Source organism: Physella acuta, unplaced genomic scaffold, assembly GCF_028476545.2.
Source record: "Physella acuta isolate Inbredline_101_S28 unplaced genomic scaffold, ASM2847654v3 ptg000562l, whole genome shotgun sequence".
NCBI classification, from domain to species: domain Eukaryota; kingdom Metazoa; phylum Mollusca; class Gastropoda; family Physidae; genus Physella; species Physella acuta.
In genome coordinates this window covers 2,210,654-2,236,145 of record NW_026732081.1, presented here as the reverse complement: position 1 = coordinate 2,236,145, position 25,492 = coordinate 2,210,654, and the positions used below count along the sequence as shown (strand labels likewise).

At 35.5% G+C, this 25,492-nt stretch overlaps 1 protein-coding gene across 1 annotated transcript in view; it reads left to right on the top strand.

Moving 5' to 3' along the window:
- Window positions 1-25,492, top strand: part of LOC131946479 (receptor-type tyrosine-protein phosphatase N2) — a 242,185-nt gene that overhangs the window by 71,346 nt on the left and 145,347 nt on the right. Inside the window, exons 3-4 of the mRNA XM_059307257.1 lie at window positions 17,656-18,270; window positions 22,978-23,058. Coding sequence (XP_059163240.1) covers window positions 17,656-18,270; window positions 22,978-23,058 — 696 coding nt within the window. The remainder of the gene's footprint in view (window positions 1-17,655; window positions 18,271-22,977; window positions 23,059-25,492) is intronic.

The following is a 25,492-nucleotide window of genomic DNA, read 5'->3' as shown; positions in this document are numbered from 1 at the left end:
TATATAGACGACCTTTAACGACGAAGTTAGTACTACTGGTATCTCATTATATTAAAATCTTTGCACTGTTACAGGAAAAGCACTTCTCGAAAAAGTTTGGAAGCATTCGCTGCTTTGGGAAGAAATTGTGTTATATACTTTGACCACACTACTAGACATATATTGCGATCTAATGAACAAGTAAAATAATAACTTTAAGGAATTTATAATAGTATGTGCATATGTCGAAGTGTATGATGTTGGGAGTATTTGGAATGTGTGGTTTAGGTTATTTATTTAATTTTCATTTTATTTGCAGTGTAGGGAAATCGACTGTTGTTGGATTTGTCGTATGTTTGTTGTTTGTTTTTAGTGTAATTATTACTTTAAGGAAGTTGCCTGTTTTTTTTATATTTCGTTAGACAAGTACTGCCTATCTTAATAATGGCAGACACTTGCGTGCTCTTAAAATAACCAGACATCTCGATATTTTAGAGTTAAAATATTCAGGACATGTAAGTCTGACAGTAGTTCTTTGATTAATGTATATAATCTCCTATCCCTAGAGTCGGCTTGTCCTCCACCCCCCCCCCCCCCCACACCCCCCACCCCAACCCATAGTTGTGTTATCTCCCCTAGGGTAAGGTTATCTGCCGTGTTTGCTTGTATGACCCGTTGGTTGGACAAATCGTTCGATCACGTGATGCCCGTGTATTGACCAGAGATTTTGATGTATTTTTCAGCGGCTTCATGCATAGCGTTCATTTCAATACACACTGGTATGGCTGGGTTGTCCATTGAGTTGTATACACACTGGTATGGCTAGGTTGTCTATTTAGTTTTTTCCACACTGGTATGGCTAGGTTGTCTAGTCCATTACAGTATATGGTATAGTTCTACACTGGTTTAATTAGGTTTTTTTTAAGTATATTTTGGTACCGAATTAGTTTTCTAGCAATGCTAAAGCTAGGTTATTGATGTATTTAGATACAGGGTTAGTTTTCTTCATACTGGTCTTGTTATGTTTCTGGTACATTTTTTTTGCAATAGTCGATCCGAATCTAGGGAAGGGGGGGGGGTAGCGAGGTTCCATTGCATGTAATGCTGAAGCTGCAGTTAAAGCTGCATGTGAAGATGTAGTTGAAGCTGTAGTCCTACCACATGAAGCGAGTTCGGGTTTACTGATACATGATATATCAGCCTTCACCAACACAACCTAGTGAGGGCTATGTACAAGAAGTGGTATACACGTGTCCATTAATGTATAAAATATGTCAAACGCTCAAAGGGAGCAGAAAAAAATGCTACTCCATCTGACACCCTACCCATTATTAAATTCTAACATGCGCATCCTGACTGGGTTATGCTAAACACCAGTTTACTGCATAGAGACATTCTTTGAAGTTATTATTTATCGTTAGTTAAATCATGGTTTAAAGTTTACAGCCAAAACTATTGTTGATAAACTTTTTTGTAGCTATAACTCGATTGTTAATAAATAAGTGTGTCGCTTTAAGTCAAATTTTGATAAACCAGTTTGTCGCTATAAATCGAATGTTGATAAATGTGTATGTCGCTGTAACTCAAATGTTGATAATATAGATTGTCCTGTTACAGCTTCCACTACCAGTGTAAAATACGAAACACTTTCTGTAAAAAAAAGTCATTATTTTTGTATACTGTTACTGTAGTATTTTATTTTTAAGTTTTTCAGGTATTTGTATTTCTATATTTTTAAATGTTTTTTCCCATCAAATTGGAAGTTTCGATTACACATGAGGGGTTGGATTACAAATGGTATGACGGAAGAATTGTGTAGGTGTATGTTATTGTGTGTTCAGTGTAATTTTCGACCGTAGGCGTATATGATTTTATATGCGCACAGTACAGTTGCGTAGGCAGGTTTTTTTTATAAAGAGAGTCTCAAAATGTGCTTTACGTGTATGACTTATGTCTCGTTTTGAAGATAAATCGATTGCCGATGTCGTGCGATTGTTGACATATATATATATATATATATATATATATATATATATATATATATATATATATATATATATATTTATTTATTTATTTAGTTATTTATTTATTTAGTTATTTATTTATTTATTTATTTATTTATTTATTTATTTATTTATAAATAAATAAATAAATAAATAAATAAATAAATAAATAAATATATATATATATATATATATATATATATATATATATATATATATATATATATATATATATATATATATATATTAGGCCGATATATATATTTATGTATATATATTGAGGTAGAGACATAAATATGTGTGTTTTGTGTGTGTGTGTGTGTGTGTGTGTGTGTGTGTGTGTGTGTGTGTGTGTGTGTGTGTGTGTGTGTGTGTGTGTATACCGATTTCGAAAACGTAAAATGGAATTTACTATTTGAAACTAAAAACCTCCGACATTGACACGAACGCACGGACATCGATTTCTGTAAGGTAACGTGAGACAGTTGTCATTTTGGGGATACATTAGGGGTGGGGGGGGGGGGGGAGGAAGTTCTCTAGCACATTTAATCCCCCCCCCCCCCCCATGCCTACCTCACTACCTCCTAATAAGTATATAGTTTTGTAAACTCAACCCTGATTAATAATAAACATATCTAGACTAAAAAAATGATCTTTGAAACCATTAACTTCTGTAATTTTACCCAGGGTCGTTTTGGAAATTAATTTGCTTTGAGGTAGTGTTACATACGCTGTAAAACGATCGGTGATTTTGTTTAGATTATAGATCGCGTTGATGACAATATTCCAGTGTATAAAAATGGTAACAGAATTTAGCAGATTGTAAAAGCTAAAATGTTTAGAAGTGTTAACTCTGTTTTAGTATAAACTGGCATTGTTTTGAGATAAGGATACTAAGATCTTTAAGTGGGAGTGAGGGAAATGGTGTGAGGGGGTGAAGGCGGGGTACTGAAATAGAGATGCTGGATTAAATATAGAAATGTGCATAACTCTTTGGTGTGTATGTGTGTGTGTGGGGGGGGGGGGGTGTTGTGGCATTTCTGACTACATATGTGTAAAACAGTCAACCACCTCATCCTTGCGACGATTTAGAATTCAGTTTAGGAAAATATTGTCCTTCACGTCCCCCACTATCTATGGTTTATCTGTGATCTATGCGGCAAACCAACCCCATTGAGGTAATTTATGAAGAACTCCAACCCTAACCCAAACACATTCTAACACACATACACAGAATATATATATATATATATATATATATATATATATATATATATATATATATATATATATATATATATATATATATATATATATAAAGCTGACATATAGTTATAATAGACCGCCATGAATGAGTGAAGTTAACGACACAGAACTCACCTTTAAAACAGCCATAAACTTGACAAACATGTTTCATGATTAGGGTAAGGTGCCCCGACTAATTCTTCGGTAAATATTTACCTTCTCTATCTCAAGCTTCATTTGTTGGCAACAGAATTATATTTGAATCTGCCTAATGGGGTAAATGCCTTTTGAGATGTAACAAATCAATGACATGTTCTCAAAATAGAAATATCGATGCTTTAAAACGGTTTGGATTCGATTACAGACAATCGTTAAGGATTGATCAAATAAAACTAATGCACCGCATTAGAGGTATCGTTATCGTTACCGTCCCTGTAATTGCTTTACGAATACGTTCTAATTAAAGTTAATCAAGATATAGACTAATTAAACATCGCTACAATTCATCGTCCTCTTCGTTTGGTGTGTTGAAAAGTTTTTTCTAGAATAGCACGTACATTTAAGTCAACATTGCCACTCAAATGTTTTCGTTAAATCAACAAAGTTAAGCATCTCTGCGATAAACAAAGATGGAATCTTGATTCAATAAGATAAGTCAGGGTTTAAGAATCTGTACAGTGTACATATCTATACACCACTGTACACTAATGTACATAACTGAACACCACTGTAGTGTACATTATTGTACACTACACCTACAGTACACAATTTTACACAACTGCACGCTAAACACGATTTGAAAATTAGTTTAACAAACCTTTTTTCAATTTGAACTGAATCGTGCTTCATTGGGTTGAAATTGTGATCTCAACAAAGATCTTGAGCAGGAAATACATGTATGTCAAAATAAAGGGTATGGACAATATGCTTCTGTTTATATGGTCGAAAGAAGCATTTTTCAAGTTGAGTTTGAATTTATATATATATATATATATATATATATATATATATATATATATATATATATATATATATATATATATATATATATATATATATGTATATATATACATATATACATATATATATATATATATATATATATATATATATATATATATATATATATATATATATATATATACATATATAATGCTATAATTTATACAGACTTTGTATACATTGTACAAACTGTTTTATACTGTATACTGGTGTATACAGAATGTGTGTACACAGTTAAAATGTGTTGTCTTGTAACCGATATCCTCCTGACCAAGAAAATGTAACCTTGAGTGCCCACGGATTCTCTGATTGCAGAGATATCGATTTAATGCTCCGTCTTAATTAGTAATTCCACTCACAAATTGCGTGGCTCTGATTACGGCATTGTGACAAGACGCCAATCAAGCTTGTGTCCCACTGGTGACGTCGTTAGTGTGTTGGTGGGGTACATCAGAGGGAGGGGGGTTCGAACATTGTTCTTTTTTTTTTTTTTTGCCTCAGACACGTAATTTATAGCGTCAGTTGTGTGTTGGCTTTAGTATTACAGTTTTCATCATCGGCTTGTGAGGACTGATACAGATTTACAATAGTAATATTTCTTTTTTACTTGTAGCCTGCTTTCATTCATTTAAGATGGTTTACTTATAGATAGATCTAATACAAAACGTCTAAATATAAAGAAAAAATAAAAATTAAAAACCAACCTGAAACTGAAAATGCAAATGTGTAATTAAATGATGATTCAAGCGATTTTTTTTTCTCGGCGTGGTGGGCTGAGGGGACGAGGGGGGGGGGGACGAGGGGGAATTTTTTTTTTTTTTAAAGTAGAGCTGAAATGAATTTGGGATTACAGAGAATTAAAAATGATACAAATTTTAAGCAATCGGCAACAACTGTCGAGAAGGCAATCGTAGAATATTGCCAAATTAAAAATTAATTTGTGATGTTAGTTTATTTGTAAATGTAGAATGATGACTTGTCTGTATTTGTGTGTTCGTGAATATCATGTATATGTTTTCATAATTCACATATTGGTGTGTGCTTATGAATTTTGTGTGTAGTTATGTTCATGAATTTGGTGTTTTATGTGTTCGTGAATTGTGTTTAATTCTGTTCTTGTGTTGTGTTTATACGTGTCTATTTTATCCCCAAACGTGGAGATAATGACAGAGTTTCTCCCCCCTTCTAATCAGACATTTTACATCGCGTTTTTGTCAAAATGATTGAAGAATGAAGATGGGTGATTATAGAAATATTTACGTCACCTTATTAAAGGATTAAAGAGATTTCTCAAACAGCCCGGCTATTCATGACCCCAGGCTGTCGACAATTGATGGGGGGGGGGGCTAGATGGCCGGTTTAAGGCAGGTGTGGACAAGAAAATGGACGGTCAAGAAAATGGACGGTCAAGAAAATGGACAGTCGAGAAAATGGACGGTCGAGAAAATGGACGGTCAAGAAAATGGACGTTCGAGAAAATGGACGGTCAAGAAAATGGACGTTAAATACAATGGACGGTCAAGAAAATAGACGGCAAGAAAATGGACGTTAAATACAATGGACGGTCAAGAAAATAGACGGCAAAGAAAAATACGCAAAATAAAAATGACGGCAATGAAATATTGATAAAAAAAAAGAAATGGTTAATCAAGAAATAGTAAAAAAAATATGGGCATTAAAGAAAATGGTTTAAGAAATGGACAGACTAGAGAACGAACAGACAAACAAATCGACAGACATCAGGAAAGTAGGAAAACAAAATGTAGGAAGGCAAGAAAAAAGGATGGGTAAGAAAATGGACGACCAAAAGTAAATAGTAAACAAAATAGAGACGTTTGAAAAAGTGACACCTTTAACGGACAACAACAAAAATGGACAACAAAGAAAATGGACAACAAAGAAAATTGACAACAAAGAAAACGGACAGCAAATAAAATGGACATCTAGGAAAATGGACAACAAAGAAAATCGACAGCAAATGAAATGAACAAAAAAAAATTGACAACAAAGAAAATGGACAACAAAGAAAATGGACAACAAAGAAAATGGACAACAAAGAAAATGGACAACAAAGAAAAAAAGAAAATGGACAACAAAGAAAATGGACAACAAAGAAAAAAAAGAAAATGGACAACAAAGAAAATGGACAACAAAGAAATGGACAACAAAGAAAATGAACAACAAAGAAAATGGACAACAAAGAAAATGGACAACAAAAAAAATGGACAGCAAAGATGTACACTTTTCTGGAAGAGAAGACGCCTTCCGCCTACCGCCCAACGCCCCCTTACCCCCCCCCCCCCCCATGTTAAAACACACCAAGGATTAAAACAGCCGTCTTTGCTCTAGTTACCGACTTAAAAAAAAAAAACAGCCCAACATTTCGGAGGCTAGAAACACGAATTATCCTGTCCTCTAGCAGGATTACCCTCTGTGCATGTGAAATTAAAGTTAATGAGAGTTCACAAGATTTTTTCCCTTCTAATTCCGCCTTTTGATCGCATTTCTTCCTTAGCCTAGCTTTTTTTGTTTCTTCCCATGTGATGTTTTCTTCTACACCCGAATCATTCGAAGATAGTAATCAACCCAACTCGGAAAGGTCATGGATTAATTATTTATGGAAATGCAAAAAGGTCATAACAAATGGGGTATAAAGGTCATTAAAACAATACAAAAAGGTCAATGCGTATTATGAAAATCAGAGGGAGTTGTAATTTAGACAGACTTTTTTCTCAGGTCGTAGTGACCGGATCTCATTCGAAGTGTGACAGGGTGATAGGCTGATGGTGAGGTGTAAGGTGATGGGGTGATGGGGTGGGCTTGAGGATAAACATTGTAAACCAAATATTGAGACCCGTTCCTAATGCTACGATTTCTTTCTAACTTTTAAGAAATATTTACAATGACAACACAAGCATATGTTATTTTTAATCTAAGTAGGCCTACCTATTCAATAAATCATAAAAAGTTATTTTAAATTCAAATATATCTTATATTTTCGTACTAATGACGCTTTTATTTTTACTGTTATAAATTTATTTATTTTTCTCTTAAAAGTTTGGTGCATCCAAAATTTCTTTACCTCTAATTTTGTTATGCAGATGAGAATTTACGAAATTTTAGTTCCACTTATAGTTCCACAATGACACTAGTGTGTTTGTGTGTGTGTGAGTTGAACTGCACATCTTAGAGGGCGTACATATATTATAAGCGACATAAAATATACAATGATTATCGTATTGGCTCGTTTGTCATTTTGTTAAATTTTATTATATGTGGTGGTATACAACAATGATTTTCTGTCCATAGTTTTTCTTAACTTGCTACAGAATTATTTCCTTGAAACAAGATATAAAACCCTCTAATCAGGATGCTATCAGCCATTTTTTTTCCTATAAAAGGATGTGTTGTTGTTTTTTTTAGATTTATTCATAAATCACGGTTTACAAAAATCGCATTGAGTTTGTAATACTTAAACCTGCATTGAACCCAACATAGAACCCTAAAGTATATTTTTGCCTTGATTCGATAGGCCAACACATCACCTGTAATAACGCAGCCGCCCATTTTTATATGACCCTGCTTACTTTTGAAAAAAAACAACCAAAGATATGAAAAGGCCACTCCCTCATTGGAAACCACGCCTTTTATATGTTTAACTCCACCCCTTATCGAACCATTTCAGTTGTTAGAAGAAAAGTAGACCGGAGATTGCGACAATCCACTCCTAACAAAATATTTCCTACCAGTGCTGAGTACCTTTGCAATCAAGTAAAACTCCAGCTTGTGTATTGGACGACAAACGTTAATCAAGTGTAACCCTACACTGTTTTAAACAACAAAAACTGAACGCAATCTAAAAACATCGAACCTCTAATTAAAAGGTTCTCAAAACCTTAAGCTACATCACAACAACAAAAACTGAACGCAATCTAAAAACATCGAGCTTCTAATTCAAAGGTTCTCAAAACCTTAAACTACATCACAACATCAAAAACTGAACGCAATCTAAAATAAAATCTAGCTTCTAATTCAAAGGTTCTCAAAACTTTAAAGTACATCATAACAAAAATAAATGAACACAATCTAAGGGCCGTGTTAAGTTGCATAGATAACTGTGTTAAATCTACCTTTTAATTCAAAGGTTCTCAAAACCTTAACATACACCCCAACAAAAACAAACTGAAAACAATCTAAGAGCCGTGTTTATTTTATTACATTAGCTTTGGGAGATAGAGAGCTTCTAATTCAAAGCTTCTCAAAATCTACATCCGTCTGTTTTCGCCCTGTCTTGTATTAAGGATACGGTCTAGCGCTCATGTTTTATACCACAGTGGTTTAAAAGTGTGGTTTATTATTTTGTTATATTCCTGTATATATTTGATGGAGGTGGTATTGAGCTATGCTAGCTTGTATGAATGTGTTTACGAAAAATCACAATTCCACTTTGACAAACTATAAATACACAGTAAGCGTAATATCGAGTCTGGTGAAATAAAATGTTTATTATGATATAAACATGTTTTATACTTATATTATTTATACGTGTATTTTTTAGGCCTAGCACTAGCCCGCACCACCCTAGGGAGTCGCACCTCACAGTTTAGAAGACCACTGGTATGGACGAACGATAAAATAAACTTGTTTTTTTTTTAAACACAATACGCACATGATATATCTACTCTTTCTGGAGAATATAAGAATTCCCAAAAAAAAAAGAAGTCTAATTTTTTTTTATTCTATAAAAAATTAAGTTTTAATTTTCCTTAGCCTAGCTTAACCACTGAGTTAAACTGTAATCTCTTGATCCAGATCCTCGGCTATAAATAGCAACCTGATTGAAACAAAGGGAATCAACTCTAAGGCAGAAAGAAGAAAAAAACAAAGTAGTTTATTCAATATTTCATAGCCTGTACGATCAAAAAGTAAAAGGTAATTGGATTTTCTACACGATACAGCACGTCGTGATAAACGATCTAGCTTTGAAGGAAGAATTCGATTTGTCGTAAACACGTTTTTATACCGCTAGGACTGCGAAGCGCTGGTTTTGTTTTAAATTTTAATTTGCTTCAGTGCGACATCGAAAAGATTGGTTGCAAGTTAGATTGCATTTGTCCACAGGCTGTAAATTGAATGTTACACTGCTCGTAAATGTTAGTAAATGTTAGTAGTTAGTGTTAGGTTGACGTGTCAACTACAGAACACACAGGATTTGATCTGACACGTTGACTCAAAATACACACAAATTGATAGGTTGACTACACAATTTTACAAGTGAACTACACAATACATACAATTTGACGCGCGAACTACATATTTCTTTCAGTCTGTTGTTATGTGTTTCGTCATTTCTGTATGTCGGTATGTCTGTTAGTATGTATGTCTGTCAGTCTGTCAGTCTGTATGTTTGTATATCTTTCAGTCTGTGTGTCGGCACCAGTATCGACCCTCTATTAAGTTGGTACCCTGATTACACCTAGGCATTTACCAATAAAAACTAACCCTAAAACCGAGGATTTTTACAAATATTTTATCTGCGGGCCTCAGCTATTTTCATCGTCCAATCAAAAACCCTGTTACATCTTAAACGGCCTACATCGATCTATAAACCTAAGCCTCAACTTATCAGAATCCCTGGCAGTCTTTCAGAACAAAAAATCCAATCAATCAAACTCATCGGTAGTTCGATGACAACCTAAAAGGTGACCAACGATTAAAGGGGTGGTGGGGGGGGGGGGGGGGGGAGAGGAGGGTGGAGGAGGGAGAGTGGGTAAGGGAGGGAGAGAGGGAGGAGTGAGTAACCTTGAAGTTGAACTACAGGTGGGAGGGAATTAATATCTCCTTGGGGAAAACGCAGTTAAATAAAAGGGAAATAATTATTGACTGGCTTACAATAAGGGAGATAATTGTTTAGTTAATTTATAAAAAGAGAGCGTCGTTTAGTAAATTAAATAAATGGAAGGAATTGTTGACTATCTAAATAAAATGGAGGATTAATGTTATTAACTAACAAGGAGATATTTTTGCTCCTTACATAGGGTAACCTGGGGTAATTCCATACACTACTTTTCTAAAAAATTTGTAAAAAATCTAAAATCAACACTACCACAATATAATATTGAGGGTAAAACTAGACATGCATTACTTATATGATGGCAAACAAATATAAAGATAATTCACAAAATAAAATACAATTTTTAAATATTTCACTTTTATTGCAAAAACATGGCAAGTGGGGCAATTCCACACACATTATGAAAATTTTAAAATTCATGTATTTAAAAATTTGTAAAAAACATTTTTCCCCTTGGAAACAATTTAGTATGGGGGCAACCAGTCTTCATCACTGGGTGAGGAGAAAGCCTCAATTTCTTCTTCCTGAATTCTGCTCATCTGTCATAGGCCGAAGTTATTCGTTTATAATTGTGGACCATTCTGAAATAAATACAAAATTAAATGTTAGAAAGTCTAATTACTAATGTGTGTATGGGGATGTTTAGCTCTAAATATTGCATAAATTATAATAAATAATATAGGTACATTAATAATAATAATAGATAAAGAAATAAAAGAAGTATGTGGCAATTTTACTTAACTTTAATAGCAGAGTCTTTTTAAAAAAAAATAGTACTAGATCTAGTACTATTCAAGTATTTTTTAAGATTAAATCATGAGTTGTGAATTACAGAATTAGCAACAACCAGTTTAAATGGTTTAAAATAATAGCTAAACGCTCTAAAAGGTATAAAAAGCAACATGGGACATTACAAACTATAGTGTATGGAATTGCCCCACACCATGTGTGTGGAATTGCCCCACACCTACTATTGAAAAAAAATGCTTTCTTGTTCTAAATTACAGGCTGAATCTAGCATCATTAACTGTTACTAATAACAAAAATGATTAAGCTTTCATATAATCAATAAATAATTGACAACAATTAAAAATAAGACAAAAAATAATATTTTTTAAAAAGTGCAGGGGATGTACTTACCTAAGGATGTTTGAAGATAGATGCAGATAAAATTAAATTTCTTGCTCTGAATGTAGGTGAACGCTTCTCTAACAGTATCAGAAAGTACAAGAAATGACCTCTTAGAAACAGGGAATAGTAACTTTTAATTAAACTTTACTCTCATTAAAAATAGAGAGTATCCAGTATATAGTGTGTGGAATTACCCCGTGTGTGGAATTACCCCACCTTACATATGGAGTCGATTGTCTGACTATTTAAATAAAACGAAGACAATTGCTGTTGACTTAGCTATAATAGCGAACATTATTGACAGCTGAATGTATTTACATGTAGATAATTATAAGCGTTCATTACATCATGTCAACCATTATTTTCCCACGTTTTCTTTAACTTGCTTTCTCTGTTTGTCTGTTTTTCCAATCCAATCTTGCGATCGAAATTTTTGGCACTTCCCAGTTAGCTAGCGCGCTGAAATTTTCAGGGAAGCTTTCTTTTGGATGACCATAGAATATTCAATAGTTATTATTACTAAATTGATAAATGGAAACATTTTATTGAGCATTTTAGACCGCTATATAATCTATATATATAATTCTCCTCTGCGAGCCATTAGAAAAAAAACGAGCGACGCGTACCTCGCGCGCAGTGAAGCGAACGATCCCACTTCGCCACAGGCTTAGGGGCAGAATATTTAGTTTGAACCGAGTTTGAACCGAGTTTAAACTTACAGGAGGTAGGCCAGTTTGGGGGAGACGATATGGTCGAGTGGTTGGGCACACGATTGCTATCCCACTCGACACGGGTTCAAATCTATGTGTTCTAGTCAGTAACCAGCCCTCGTCCTAACCGCTATCAACTAACCTCTGACAATCATTCACTTGCGATTGAGACCGAAGTAGAAAGGGTCTCTCGTTTTTTACGAGTTGTCTTTTTACGAGTTGTCTTCGTTTACCCAAAAAAAAGTGAAAAGATAAAATCGATAGCAAGATTTCAATGCAAACAAACAGACAAAGACTAAAAAGTAGAAAATAATAATCATTAAAAAAGTTTTAAAAAACCCACGTTTTCTGATTGAACTAAAAAGTAGAAAATAAATGTTATACATCACAATAATGCAAGCGATCACTCTACTATAAGCGATCAAAAACGTGGGGCGCCGTGATTTTCTTACAGTTTCTAATACTGTTGACTCTCTACAAGCTCCCTAATAAAAGTCAATAGTATTATCTAATCAATAGTAATATAACTTTTACTTCGGCGCCCCACGTTTTTTAATGATTATTATTTCTAAGTAATTTGACACACATATACGATTAAAGCGAAAAAAGACATATTCTATGTTGGATTTATTTATTGCTGAACCCAACCCAACCCTACCGTCTGTTATCCCAACCCCACCCAATCGTACCCTTTATCCTTTGTTTGAAACCCTATCATCGGTTTCTCTATCAATAGCAAGTTATTGATATAACACTTGTCTATACGGTTTTAATTTTTTTGCCCCATTTCATATATCAGTTTAGAGGTTCGCCTACGCTTCTTTACTAATGAATAATTTCAAGGACCATTACTCTTTAAATTGTGATGACGTCTAATTTTAATGAAGTACCGAGACTAAAATAATTCGCACGTGAGACTCATAAAGAGGTCCGAATCAATAATCGGGATGGTTTATCGATTTTATGGCAAACTGAACGCGGACAACATGAAGGGGAAATAACCATTGAAACTGCTGTGTACACGAAGTTGGTTCGAATTTGTTTTCCGTTAATGATCTCCCTTGTCAGAATTTAAAAAAAAATATTTTGAACTATGATGTCGTTTAATGCTATGGTTTCTGCTTATGTGGGGTTGGGGAAGGGGTTGGTTTGGGTGGATGTGGGAGTGGGGATAGGGTGGTCTATGTGGGGTTGGGATGGTATGGGGGTTGGCGTGGGTTGGCCTGTGGTATTTGTGGGTGAGTTGGGGACGGAGGTGAGGTTGGGGTTGATCGTAGTGGTTGGGTTAGAATGGGTGTGTGTGGAGGGGTTGGGTGGGGACGAATATGGAGTTGGTGTTGTTTTGTGTGGGATGGGGTTGGGGATGGGTAAATGGATAGATGTTGGTCTGGGTGGGGACAACGGTAGGGTGGGTGGGGACGACGGTGGGGTTGGTTTGGGTGGGGTGGGGTGAGGACGACGGTGGGGTGAGGACGACGGTGGGGTGAGGACTACGGAGGGTTGATGTGTGTGGGTGGGAATGGGTGTGGAGGTGGAGCTTACCCTGAGTGGCATGGAGTGTCTGGCACTACAGGCAGCTGTGCATGCCTCCTCACGAGTACACCCCCCCCCCCACACACACACACATCCCCCACTTGTACTCACGTCCAGGCCTATGTTTGTGTGCGTTCATGCGCCCCCCGCGACGTATCGATAAATGATCGATTTCTACACAAGAACAAAAATCGATGGTTCGAGTATACGCTGGGAGTGGCAGCAGAGTGTGTGGGGGTGGGGGCGGTACGATGTTTACGCTAAATTCCTTCTCTTAAAAACTCGACCAGAACAATGAAGTATTGTATCAATTTTTTACTTCAATAACGGAAGCGTTTTATATTCAAGGTTAAGATAAGAGATGCACTTTGGGTCTCGGGTTAGGGTGCCGTCAAGTTAATCATGAGATGGATAAGTGAGATAGTTATAGGATTAATTAAATGATACGCCAAGGTTAATCATGAGATGGATAAGTGATAGTTATGGGATTAGGCAAATAATACGGTTTAGGTATAGGGCAGGGGTTAGGGTAGAGATAATACCTAAAAAAAAAAGTCAGCTCGCATTAGACATACTAAGTTTTGATGGTATTGTCAAATGCTGCTCATGGTAGTGATGACGTCATGTGAACTAGACCACATGCGTAGCGATGACGTCATGGCAAGCAGACGGTAAATTACAGGTTTTAATAGTTTTTAATAATACGGGGGGTGGGAGTGAGTTTAGGTAAGGATAAGGATAACGAAGGACCGCCATCTTTGATACTATACTACATTACATTTAAAAACCACCCAATTCCATTGAATAAAAACTGTTTTAGTCAAGCCAAATGAAGTTAGGTTCTTGTCCTATATTCAACTTCTCATGTGTGTTACACAATAAACTTTAATTATCATTTAGGTTTGACGACTGATATTTCCATGAATGTGATTTTTACAATATTTTTGTTTTGTTTGATGTTAGCCTTGAGATAAAAGTTTGAACTATTGTGTGTTTGACATTTCCCAAAATAGTGTGAGTAGATTTAGTATTTGTCGTGAGCAGAAAAGCGTGTCAGCGTTTAGTAGGAGTTCTAGCAAACGACAAGAGGTCTGTTATCAGACGTAAATCAACGATACGGTGGGGGATTCACGCTCCTGCTATCCCAGCAGCCGATAACAGAGGTCACTTTAGTTTATTCAGCGCGAGATTATGATGCTATAAATAGCCTTCTGAGTATGACGTTGGTTTTTTTTTTTTTTTTTTTTTTTTTTTTTTTTTTTTTTTTTACATAAAATGTAACGGGAATGTTTTGGTTAGTCTTCAATAAGGGAAGCATTAAATTTTGTTAAGTTGACTCGTTGATTCTTATACTAACAGGTTCAGGGATAGGGTTAGGAATAGGAATAATGGCAGGCCTAAGACAATGGTCAGGCCCAAGGTATAGGTTGTGATTGCGATTCAAGCTAAACAACGTTCTTAAAAGGCTGTCAGCTTTAGTTTAAGCATATGGTTGTTATGTACATTCTATAGACGCAGTAGAGTTGTGTTGGTACAGTTTAGTTGGCCATAGACACGGTTTAACATGTGGACGTGACAAAGCATGACATTTAGTTGTCACAAAATTTGATGTTTGGTTGTCACAAAATTTGATATTTGGTTGTCACAAAATTTGATGTTTGGGTGTCACAAAATTTGATATTTGGTTGTCACAAAATTTGATATTTGGTTGTCACAAAATTTGATATTTGGTTGTCACAAAATTTGATATTTGTTTGTCAGAAAATTTGACATTTGTCACAATATTTGACATTTAGTTGTCACAAAATTTGATATTTGGTTGTCACAAAATTTGATATTTGGTTGTTACAAAATGTGATATTTGGTTGTCAGAAAATTTGACATTTAGTTGTCACAAAATTTGATATTTGGTTGTCACAAAATTTGATATTTGGTTGTTACAAAATGTGATATTTGGTTGTCACAAAATTTGACATTTGTCACAATATTTGACATTTAGTTGTCACAAAATTTCATATTTGGTTGTCACAAAATTTAATATTTTGTTGTAACTAAATTCGACATTTCCATGTCACAAGAATTGTGTTTAATCAAGCTTACACAAAGGATCATATTTTAATATATCGCGAGCACTTTCATGTGCAAGACAAACACTCCATTATCCCCCCCCCCCTGTCTATCTTGTCTTCTCTAATTTTTTTCCGCATGGACCGATGAGTCATTTTAATTTCGTGACTGAATTTTTTTCTTCCATACCCGTCACGTCCTCATTCAACGAGACATCCATTTTTTTTAAAAATAATTTTCGTACAGGTTACTGTGTCCTAACTTTGGCTCAAACAAAAAAGTTTTTCAAATTTTCTTTTAAAATTGTAAATTGACACCAGTCATCTATATTTTTTAAAATTTTGAGCACAACTTAATTATCAAGAGGAGTAGTGTTACAGATTTTAAAATAAAACAGGCCAACACGTTGATTACAGTATTAGAATGTAAGTGTTTGAAATTACTAGCATATCTATCAAAGGCTGTCTTCATCTCCACTCCCCCCCCCCCCCCCAACCACACATGCACACACACACACACAAATTTACAATCATCTACAAAACTTTACACGAACTACATATAACACATTCATTGAAACCGAAATTATATTTAGTTTTTATTTATTATATTAATATTTTGCATTAAATTGATGTTATAAATATATGGCCACTAGTTTGCAACTAAAAGGGCGGTAAGTCTGTGTTTACAGAGTTTGTCTGAATTTCATGAATTGTGTCCCTTGACTCGATTTTTCGCTCAGCAAGCCTAATAGTAAAAAAAAATTAAATTTTCAAAACATAGAAGCAATTTAAACTTAATACTAAATTGATTTCAGGTAATAAAAGTTGACACGTACATTCAAATGACATTTGATATTTAACGTTTGACATTTTCCAACTGTAGAGAAATATGAGTAGTGAATGATGTGATATTTATAGGTTTAAAAACTTGCCAAAACTGTCTGGACAAGGCAAATATTTCCATGGTAAAGTTGGGTTAATGTTGCTTGCATACTGGTTTCAGACAAGTTTGTATTTCATGCTTGATGTTTGTATGTCTCAAACTTGCTGTTTGATTCAGATGTGATGTTTTTATATTTCATACTTACTGTTTGCATGTTTCAGGCGTGCTGTTTGTTTGTTTAAGACTTGCTGTTTGTATATTTATTTTATACATTATGTTTGTATATTTCATACATTCTGTTTGTATGCCTCAGACTTGCTGTTTGTATGCCTCAGACTTGCTGTTTGTATGCCTCAGACTTTCTGTTTGTATGCCTCAGACTTACTGTTTGTATACCTCAGACTTACTGTTTGTATGCCTCAGACTTTGTTTGTATGCCTCAGACTTTCTGTTTGTATGCCTCAGACTTTCTGTTTGTATACCTCAGACTTACTGTTTGTATACCTCAGACTTACTGTTTGTATGCCTCAGACTTTGTTTGTATGCCTCAGACTTTCTGTTTGTATGCCTCAGACTTTCTGTTTGTATACCTCAGACTTACTGTTTGTATGCCTCAGACTTTGTTTGTATGCCTCAGACTTTCTGTTTGTATGCCTCAGACTTTCTGTTTGTATACCTCAGACTTACTGTTTGTATACCTCAGACTTACTGTTTGTATGCCTCAGACTTTGTTTGTATGCCTCAGACTTTCTGTTTGTATGCCTCAGACTTTCTGTTTGTATACCTCAGACTTACTGTTTGTATGCCTCAGACTTTGTTTGTATGCCTCAGACTTTCTGTTTGTATACCTCAGACTTTCTGTTTGTATGTTTCAGACTTTCTGTTTGTATGCCTCAGACTTTCTGTTTGTATGCCTCAGACTTTCTGTTTGTATGCTTCAGACTTTCTGTTTGTATGCCTCAGACTTTCTGTTTGTATGCCTCAGACTTTCTGTTTGTTTACCTCAGACTTTCTGTTTGTATACCTCAGCCTTTCTGTTTGTATGTTTCAGACTTTCTGTTTGTATGCCTCAGACTTTCTTTTTGTATGCCTCAGACTTTCTGTTTGTATACCTCAGACTTTCTGTTTGTATACTTCAGACTTTCTGTTTGTATGTTTCAGACTTGCTGTTTGTATGTTTCAGACTTTCTATTTGTATTCCTCAGACTTTCTGTTTGTATGTTTCAGACTTTCTGTTTGTATGTTTCAGACTTGCTGTTCGGCAGCTGCCAGACTGTCTTTACCCGAGCCCTGAAGGGAGAGAACAAGTTTGAGCTGGAGACGAGCCAGATCGAGCGCCTGGAGGACGAGATCCGGCGCCTGATCGAGGCGGGCTTCACGTGGAAGGACGCCTTCACCCAGTGCACGCTCCAGAACGCCCTGCTCGCCTTCAGTCGGGGGCGGAGCTTCAACCGACGCCTGTGTGAGGCCGCGCTGGTTGACGCTGGGGACGGGCCTGACGTCAACGGGGAGATTGCTAACGTCCTGCTCAACCTTTTGGAATCCGGCAAGGTCGATGATCTTCCCCAGAACGATGATCAGGGTGATGATGAGTACGATGTTGACGGGCTTGTCAACTCGAATAAAAGAGATGAGATTGTCCAAGTCCACAAATATTTCGACAAGTCCACCGGTCTGTTCAAGCGGAACCTGTACTATAAGACCCCGTACAGGTACCTCGACCTCAACGATCTACCCGAGACAGAGTATCAACAAGAGCCCACCTACAGAAATCTACAAACAGAAAGCGTGTCCCCTCTTCTAGAAGATTCCACCAACTTGTCTGATAACGATATTATCGACCCCAACTTAGACGACATTAAAGGTAGGTTCAGGGACACTTGCAATAACACTGACATAATGATTCGACATACGAACTAGGTTTGAACGTCTCGAGTTACGAATTGGTTTTCAGACGAAACAGGATCATAGCTATAAAGCAAAACACCATCACTTTCCACCCATATATATATATACATATACATATACATATACATAATATACTTTTATATCCATACACACACACACACATATATATATATGTATATATATATATATATATATATATATATATATATATATATATATATATATATATATATATATATATAATACACAGATTTAACCACTAAAGATTTAATAACTGTATTGCTAGTCCATTAGTTCTAACACCCGAGCTCTGTCATACTATAAAAATATTTTCCTATTAATTGGGTTGTCGCCCCTGGTATAGTCGAGCGGCGTTGACCCGATTGTGAACAGTTTGACGCCTGCCGTCATAAATTTCATCCGGTCACTGGGTGCACTTTGATGCTCTTAATTAGTGCACACCTCGATGGCTCGGTGATCTGGTGCACTAACGTCATTAGCCTGATTCATCATCGCCGCAATTACGCCTGTGATCACAGAAGATGTTAAAGAAAAATAATCCTTAACGTTGTCTCCATCTCCCACTATAAACCATGTATGACGAGCTAGCAAAGAAAAACTTTAGATTTTAAGCTATTTAGTCTCACTTTGTCGTTTTATTGGTAATTATGTTAATTAGTGACGTGACAACGTTAGACTTAGGACAGAAGTGACATAGGGTATGTGTGTGAACATTTTAAATCTATAAATTATAAAATAAAAAGGGTAGTCGATAATTGGTGCCAGTCTGGGAGATATACTTATCTTAGACGTCTAGGTCGTTGTAACCATATAAATTGGCTCGAGGTTCATTGGTAGCCACAGTCTATAGTAGCCAACCTTCAGTAGCCACAACTTGAGGTGGTTAGCCTTTAGCCACATACTTTAATAACCAATCATTAGTAGCCACGGTCTTTGGTAGCCAATCTATGGTAGCCAATCTTTGGTAGCCAGTTTTTGCTAGCCAGTCTTTGCTAGCCAGTATTTTGTACCCACTGTCTTTAGTAACCAGTCTTTGATAACCATTCTAAGGTAGCCACAGCCTTAGCCTACACCAAAAGGTAGCCGTATTTCTGGGTAGACACACTAAGTAAAAAGTACTGGTTGTACTTTGCAGCCTGTAATAAACGAAATAAATTATTGCATTTGTCAAAATGGAGGTAAGTTATTACACTTGTAAGTAAGCTTCCTCTTGTGATAAATAAAGTCAATGATTACATTTTGCTGACGACGGAAGCACCTGCAAGCCAATCTTGTAATGCAAACCAAATACCTGGACAAAATTTTATCACTGCTCAATATTGATTTTTAGCTGTATATCTTCCAGATAATTCTAGATATTTATGGGAGAAACCCAGACAGCCTTTTTTTAACTAGCATTAGTTAAATCAGCAGCTTTTAAAGATCTAGTTGGGTTCCTTAGTCTGATAATTTATGCTGTCTAGTTGAGAAATTTTTTCGTCTCATCATTTATGTATGATAAATTTAGTCCTAGGATAACTTCCATTGGTGACCTTGTTGCTAAGACACCGTTAAGCTTCCATTTTGATTTACTGAGTATCCTCGACCAATCAAAAGTCGCGTATCTAGTAGCGATGGTGACTACGAGCCTCGATCGATCGATTCAATGTATTGGATAAAAAAAAATCATCAGAATCAAGAAGTATGTGAAGCCTTAGAAAACATGATGGTATTTAAAATGCGGGCATAGTTGGAAACATGGGAAATATTGCGTTAACAATTTATGCACAAGCTTAATCAGAGCGTTCGATTTTGTTAGGTTGGACTTTTTTTGGACATTTCTAGGTTGACATTTTTGATGGACATTTTTAATAGACATTGTTATTGACATTTTTAATGGACTTTTTGTTAGACATTTTTTGATGGACATTTTTAATAGACATTTTGTATAGACATTTTTAGTGGACGTTTTGTTAGACATTTTTTGATGGACATTTTTAATAGACATTTTGTATAGACATTTTTAGTGGACATTTTAATGGACATTTTTTAATGGACATTTTAATGGACATTTTTAATGGACATTTTTTTCTGTTACAAATTGTTTGCTCTTGGACATTTAATTTTTTGTTGGACATTTTCTGTTGGACATTATTTTATCTAGGACATTTTTTTTTCTTCACTTTGGTTGCAAGAAGAAAAAGCTATCGATAATGCATGACCTGACCGGTGGGACTGTCGGGGAGTCACGGGGAGAGTCACAACGAGTCACACAATGGATTTACGATAGTTTCCTTTTAACTCGAGCTAAACTCCCACTCTAACTCCCCTCCTCTTTCTCCATTTCGTTGAGTTTTTTTCTCGCTTTTTAAAATCTATAGAGTAGGGTAAGGGAGCAGTTTAAAATGCATTATTTAGTTTTAAAACCAAATTTTATTTTAAATATTTCAGCAACATTTTAGGGCGTTGTTTTTTAAAACACCATTATCCGGAAGAGGAAAAAAAAAGAAAGGTTTTGCCGGCAGTTTTTCACGTGAAAAAAAAATCAATAACCCGGCTGGATTAGTCGGGTTTCCCCTCTCTCCCCTCCTCCAAAGGAGAGGTTTCTATAGGGCTCAAGACCAGTAATGAAGTATCGTGGAGTCTTCCCTTCCTGGGGGCGACAACTCAGCTGGGGCTAGCCAAGGGACACAACCCGCTTTCTCTAACAAGGGAGAAAATACAGCGTCGGCTTGTTCTGCGGATTAAAACTCTTAGCTTTAGTAAGGGGAGGGAATATGCTGGAAAAACTACCTGTCATATTCCTTTTCACTTGACGTTTTCTAACACTCGTCCTCAACTCCAAGCTAGTAAAATTATTCTAACTGCTAATTTCATCTTCTAGTACGTTCGCCGCAGCGCTTCTTGACAATACTCTCAGTTCCTTCCCCTTGTCGTGTAGCCATCCCTGCCCCGCTGTCTAAAGCCGGCTGAGATATATCAAGCAGTGATATTCAAGTCAATTAATCTGATGTCTAGTTGTCCGCAAGTCAATCAGATTTTGTCAGGAGCTGACCGGGTCACGTGACGTCTTCCTGTTGCATTGTTAACATTTGTACAGCCCGTTGTTGACATTGTTAACATTACACTTCACGCTCCGAATTTTTGTTTCTGTAGTTGCAATTTTCGCCACATTTAGCGGAAGCTAACAAGGAAATGTCGCTAAACTAAGTTGATGTCGTCTTTTTTTTCTATTTTTTTTTCTATTTTTTTAACCAACACAAACTCGGGCAGCAATAAAGTGCCTATTTTACAACTAAAAACGAAACATGTTTAATGTGTAGAAAACTCAGCCGCCTAAAGAAAACAAAAAGAAAGCAGAATTCCATCAAGAAAAAAAAATAGTTAGATGTGCGGTAATCGTTGGCAGGTATTAAAAGCCCGCCTTTAGTTAATTACCCCCGGTGACGGATAATGTAATTGAAAGCATTTTATTGATTAGAGTTCATCCTCCCTCCTCATCAACCCCTCTCTCACTCCCTCCCCATTTTCTGTTCGACAGCTTCAAGTTTTAAAAAGACCAGGGCGTATTAAATATTTATATTTTATTAATTTGCCGTCAAATTAAATGCTGAAAAATGAACGTTGGAAGATATAAGGTTGCATTTATCGAAAACTGAGAGGAAAAAATTAGGAAATAAACAAACATGTTTTATAATTAAATCCAGGACGGGGTTTTACGTCCCTTTTGAACAATTATCTCCCCTTGACGTGCTGTAGATGTTGTCATCACCAGACAATAATTGTGTAAATAGCTTTTTCTGTTTCGTCCTGGGTATGTCTGTTGTTCGGGTCTAATTGACGGCTGATGTTCCAGTTATACAACTTTAAAACATGCTGATATTCCAGTTATACAACTTTAAAACATGCTGATATTCCAGTTATAAAACTTTAAAACATGCTGATATTCCAGTTATATAACTTTAAAACATGCTGATATTCCAGTTATACAACTTTAAAACAAGTTGGTATTCCAGTTATACAAATTTGAAACATGTTGATATTCCAGTTATACAACTTTAAAACATGTTGATATTCCAGTTATACAACTTTAAAACATGTTGATATTCCAGTTATACAACTTTGAAACATGTTTTGTTGCTTATAATTTGGCTCAAGCCTATGCCCGTCGCCATTTTGTTTTGGTTTTAAATCTTCCAACCTTCGTAAGACTATGTTGGGCGCCATTTTGTTTAGGATTTAAACCTCTAACATTACGTAGATTATAAAATGCGCCATTTTGATTAAGATTTAAACCTCTAAGCCTACCTAGATTATAATGGTTTAGGATCTAAATCTAATCCTGTAGAATTCAGAGGACACATTGCGTTTGCTTTACCCATTTTATTGACATGCTACTGCTTTGGCCACTAGTTATTGGCATGCTGGCTATTTGTTAACTACTGGATAAAAAATGAATACAGGCTATTTGTCAAATGCTGGCTAGTTGGTTAAATACTATCTCAAGTAATTGGTCTAACCTATAACCACACATTGGTCTGCCGGCTACAGACAAATCAACCGGCTATTTCTCTTGAATCCTAAATGCCAAATAATTTTAAAAAAAACATAATTTGTGTTAACTTTTCTGAGATTTTTATTGACCTTTGCTTTTGACCTTTAGATGAAGACGCAATGAGCCTGCTCTTTGATGACCTTGTCCTATCTCCTGAAGACAAGTTGACCTTGGAAAATCTGCTAAAAGGTGAGACCCTTGTCTTCTACTCGGAAATTTCTAGAAACTACTTGTAGAAATATTCAAAGGACTTTCTCGTCTAACACCTCCCACCCTCCATCCCACACCCACGCTCCCCTGGTCTAGATTAGAAGAACTAGACACTAGCATGCCACAAGAAGCAGACACAGACCAGACGACAAATCGTCAAGCAGTCAAACTAAAATTCACGTCATAAATGACAAGAGAATTTGACATTTACGACTCATACACTCCTCTACCTTTTCAATTTTTGTCATAATTTTTAAACATATTCCTATGTTGCAAATATCTACCTAAATCAATTAATTTGAGAAAACATTGTTAAAATTACAGTAAAACAAACTGTTGTTTACAATGTATTTAAATAAAAGAATAATAATTTCTTAGAAAAGATGTTTTGTATATCTTTGGACAGCGTTCAGTATCGTAACAACCAGTTCTATGAACGATTGTATTCGATGAATGGAAAAAGATAGCTAAGGTGAACCGAAAAATTTACCTCAAGACAATATTACATATAAGGTCTTTAGAAATAAATTGACTGCTTTTCTCTCTGAAATATATTGTTTTTTTTTTTTTAGCTTTGACTGGGATAAGTAAAATTCACCTTTCAACCTGGCGGTCCATGCTTAAGTGAAGTAGAGTTCACCTGTTTCTGTGACCTCGGCCTATGAAGGGATATTGTGGTCAGCACTATATCCATTTGTCTGGGATACTGAAACATTTCCAGTTTATCATTAAGGTCCTATTCTAACCCCCCCCCCCCACACACACACAAACACACACACACACACAAGCACACACAAGAGAACCGAAATTCACCTAGACGTTCACACACAATAATACACAAATATTCAAACAACAACACATGAACAACAAATAAATCCCACACAATAATACACAAATATTCAAACAACAACACATGAACAATAACATAAATCCCACACAAATAATACACAAATATTCAAACAACAACACATGAACAATAACATAAATCCCACACAAATAATACACAAATATTCAAACAACAACACATGAACAATAACATAAATCCCACACAATAATACACAAATATTCAAACAACAACACATGAACAATAACATAAATCCCACACAAATAATACACAGACACGCATAAAGAACACACATACAGAATGAAACACACATGTATAAAAATAAACTTTTTTTAAAATGTATTAAATCTTGAGCTTACACTCCCCAATATTGCTACATTTTTATTCAGTGGTGTACATTCACAAAGATGGCTATAATTTATTCATTTGCTTAAAATCTAAAACAATATTTTAAAATCACGTTGTAGGCGTAATGTTATTTTACTCTTCATAAAACTCAAATCAAGTTATTTATTATTTATGAATCTTTTAGTTTAGGTGTTTGAGAACTTGTTTTCTTCATTAACCATGGGTCTAATAGTTTAGGTGTTTTAGAACTTACTTTCTTCATTACCATGGGTCTTTTAATTCAGGCGTTTGAGAACTTTCTTCATTACGATGGGTCTTTTAGTTCAGGTGTTTGAGAACTTACTTTCTACATTACCATGGGTCTTTTAGTTCAGGTGTTTGAGAACTTACTTTCTTCATTACCATGGGTCTATAGTTCAGGTGTTTGAGAACTTACTTTCTTCATTACCATGGGTCTTTTTATTTAGGTGTTTGAGAACTTTCTTCATTACCATGGGTCTTTTAGTTCAGATGTTTGAGAACTTGTTTTCTTCATTACCATGGGTCTATAGTTCAGGTGTTTGAAAACTTGTGTTCTTCATTACTCATATTTTTGAGCCAGGCTTTACATGTCTGCATCTATACAAGTATCAAGAGTATGATTGTCAAAATGTATAGGTATATTTCTGTGGAGAATAAAAATGTTAAAGTATGTAACATATGTATGTTTAAAAGTACTTTCAAATGATTATGCTTAAAAAAAGCATATCGTAGGTTTTTTTTAAAAAAAAAAACACAATTCCCTCCCTTGATGAAAATAAATCTGTGTACTAAGCCCAACAAGTCTGACGCTGCGGGGCTTCAGGCAACAAATGAACGTCCCCATAACATAGCTGCAATCTTGTAGAAGTTTTGTAGCAGTTTTGTAGAAGTAACATAGCGGCAAGCTAGACTTGTACTTGTAGCAGTAACATAGCGGCAAGCTTGTACTTGTAGCAGTAACATAACGGCAAGCTAGGCTTGTAGCAGTAACATAGTGGCAATCTTGTACTTGTAGCAGTAACATAGCGGCAAGCTAGGCTTGTAGCAGTAACATAGCGGCAAGCTAGGCTTGTAGCAGTAACATAGCGGCAATCTTGTACTTGTAGCAGTAACATAGCGGCAATCTTGTACTTGTAGCAGTAACATAGCGGCAAGCTAAGCTTGTAGCAGTAACATAGCGGCAAGCTAGGCTTGTAGCAG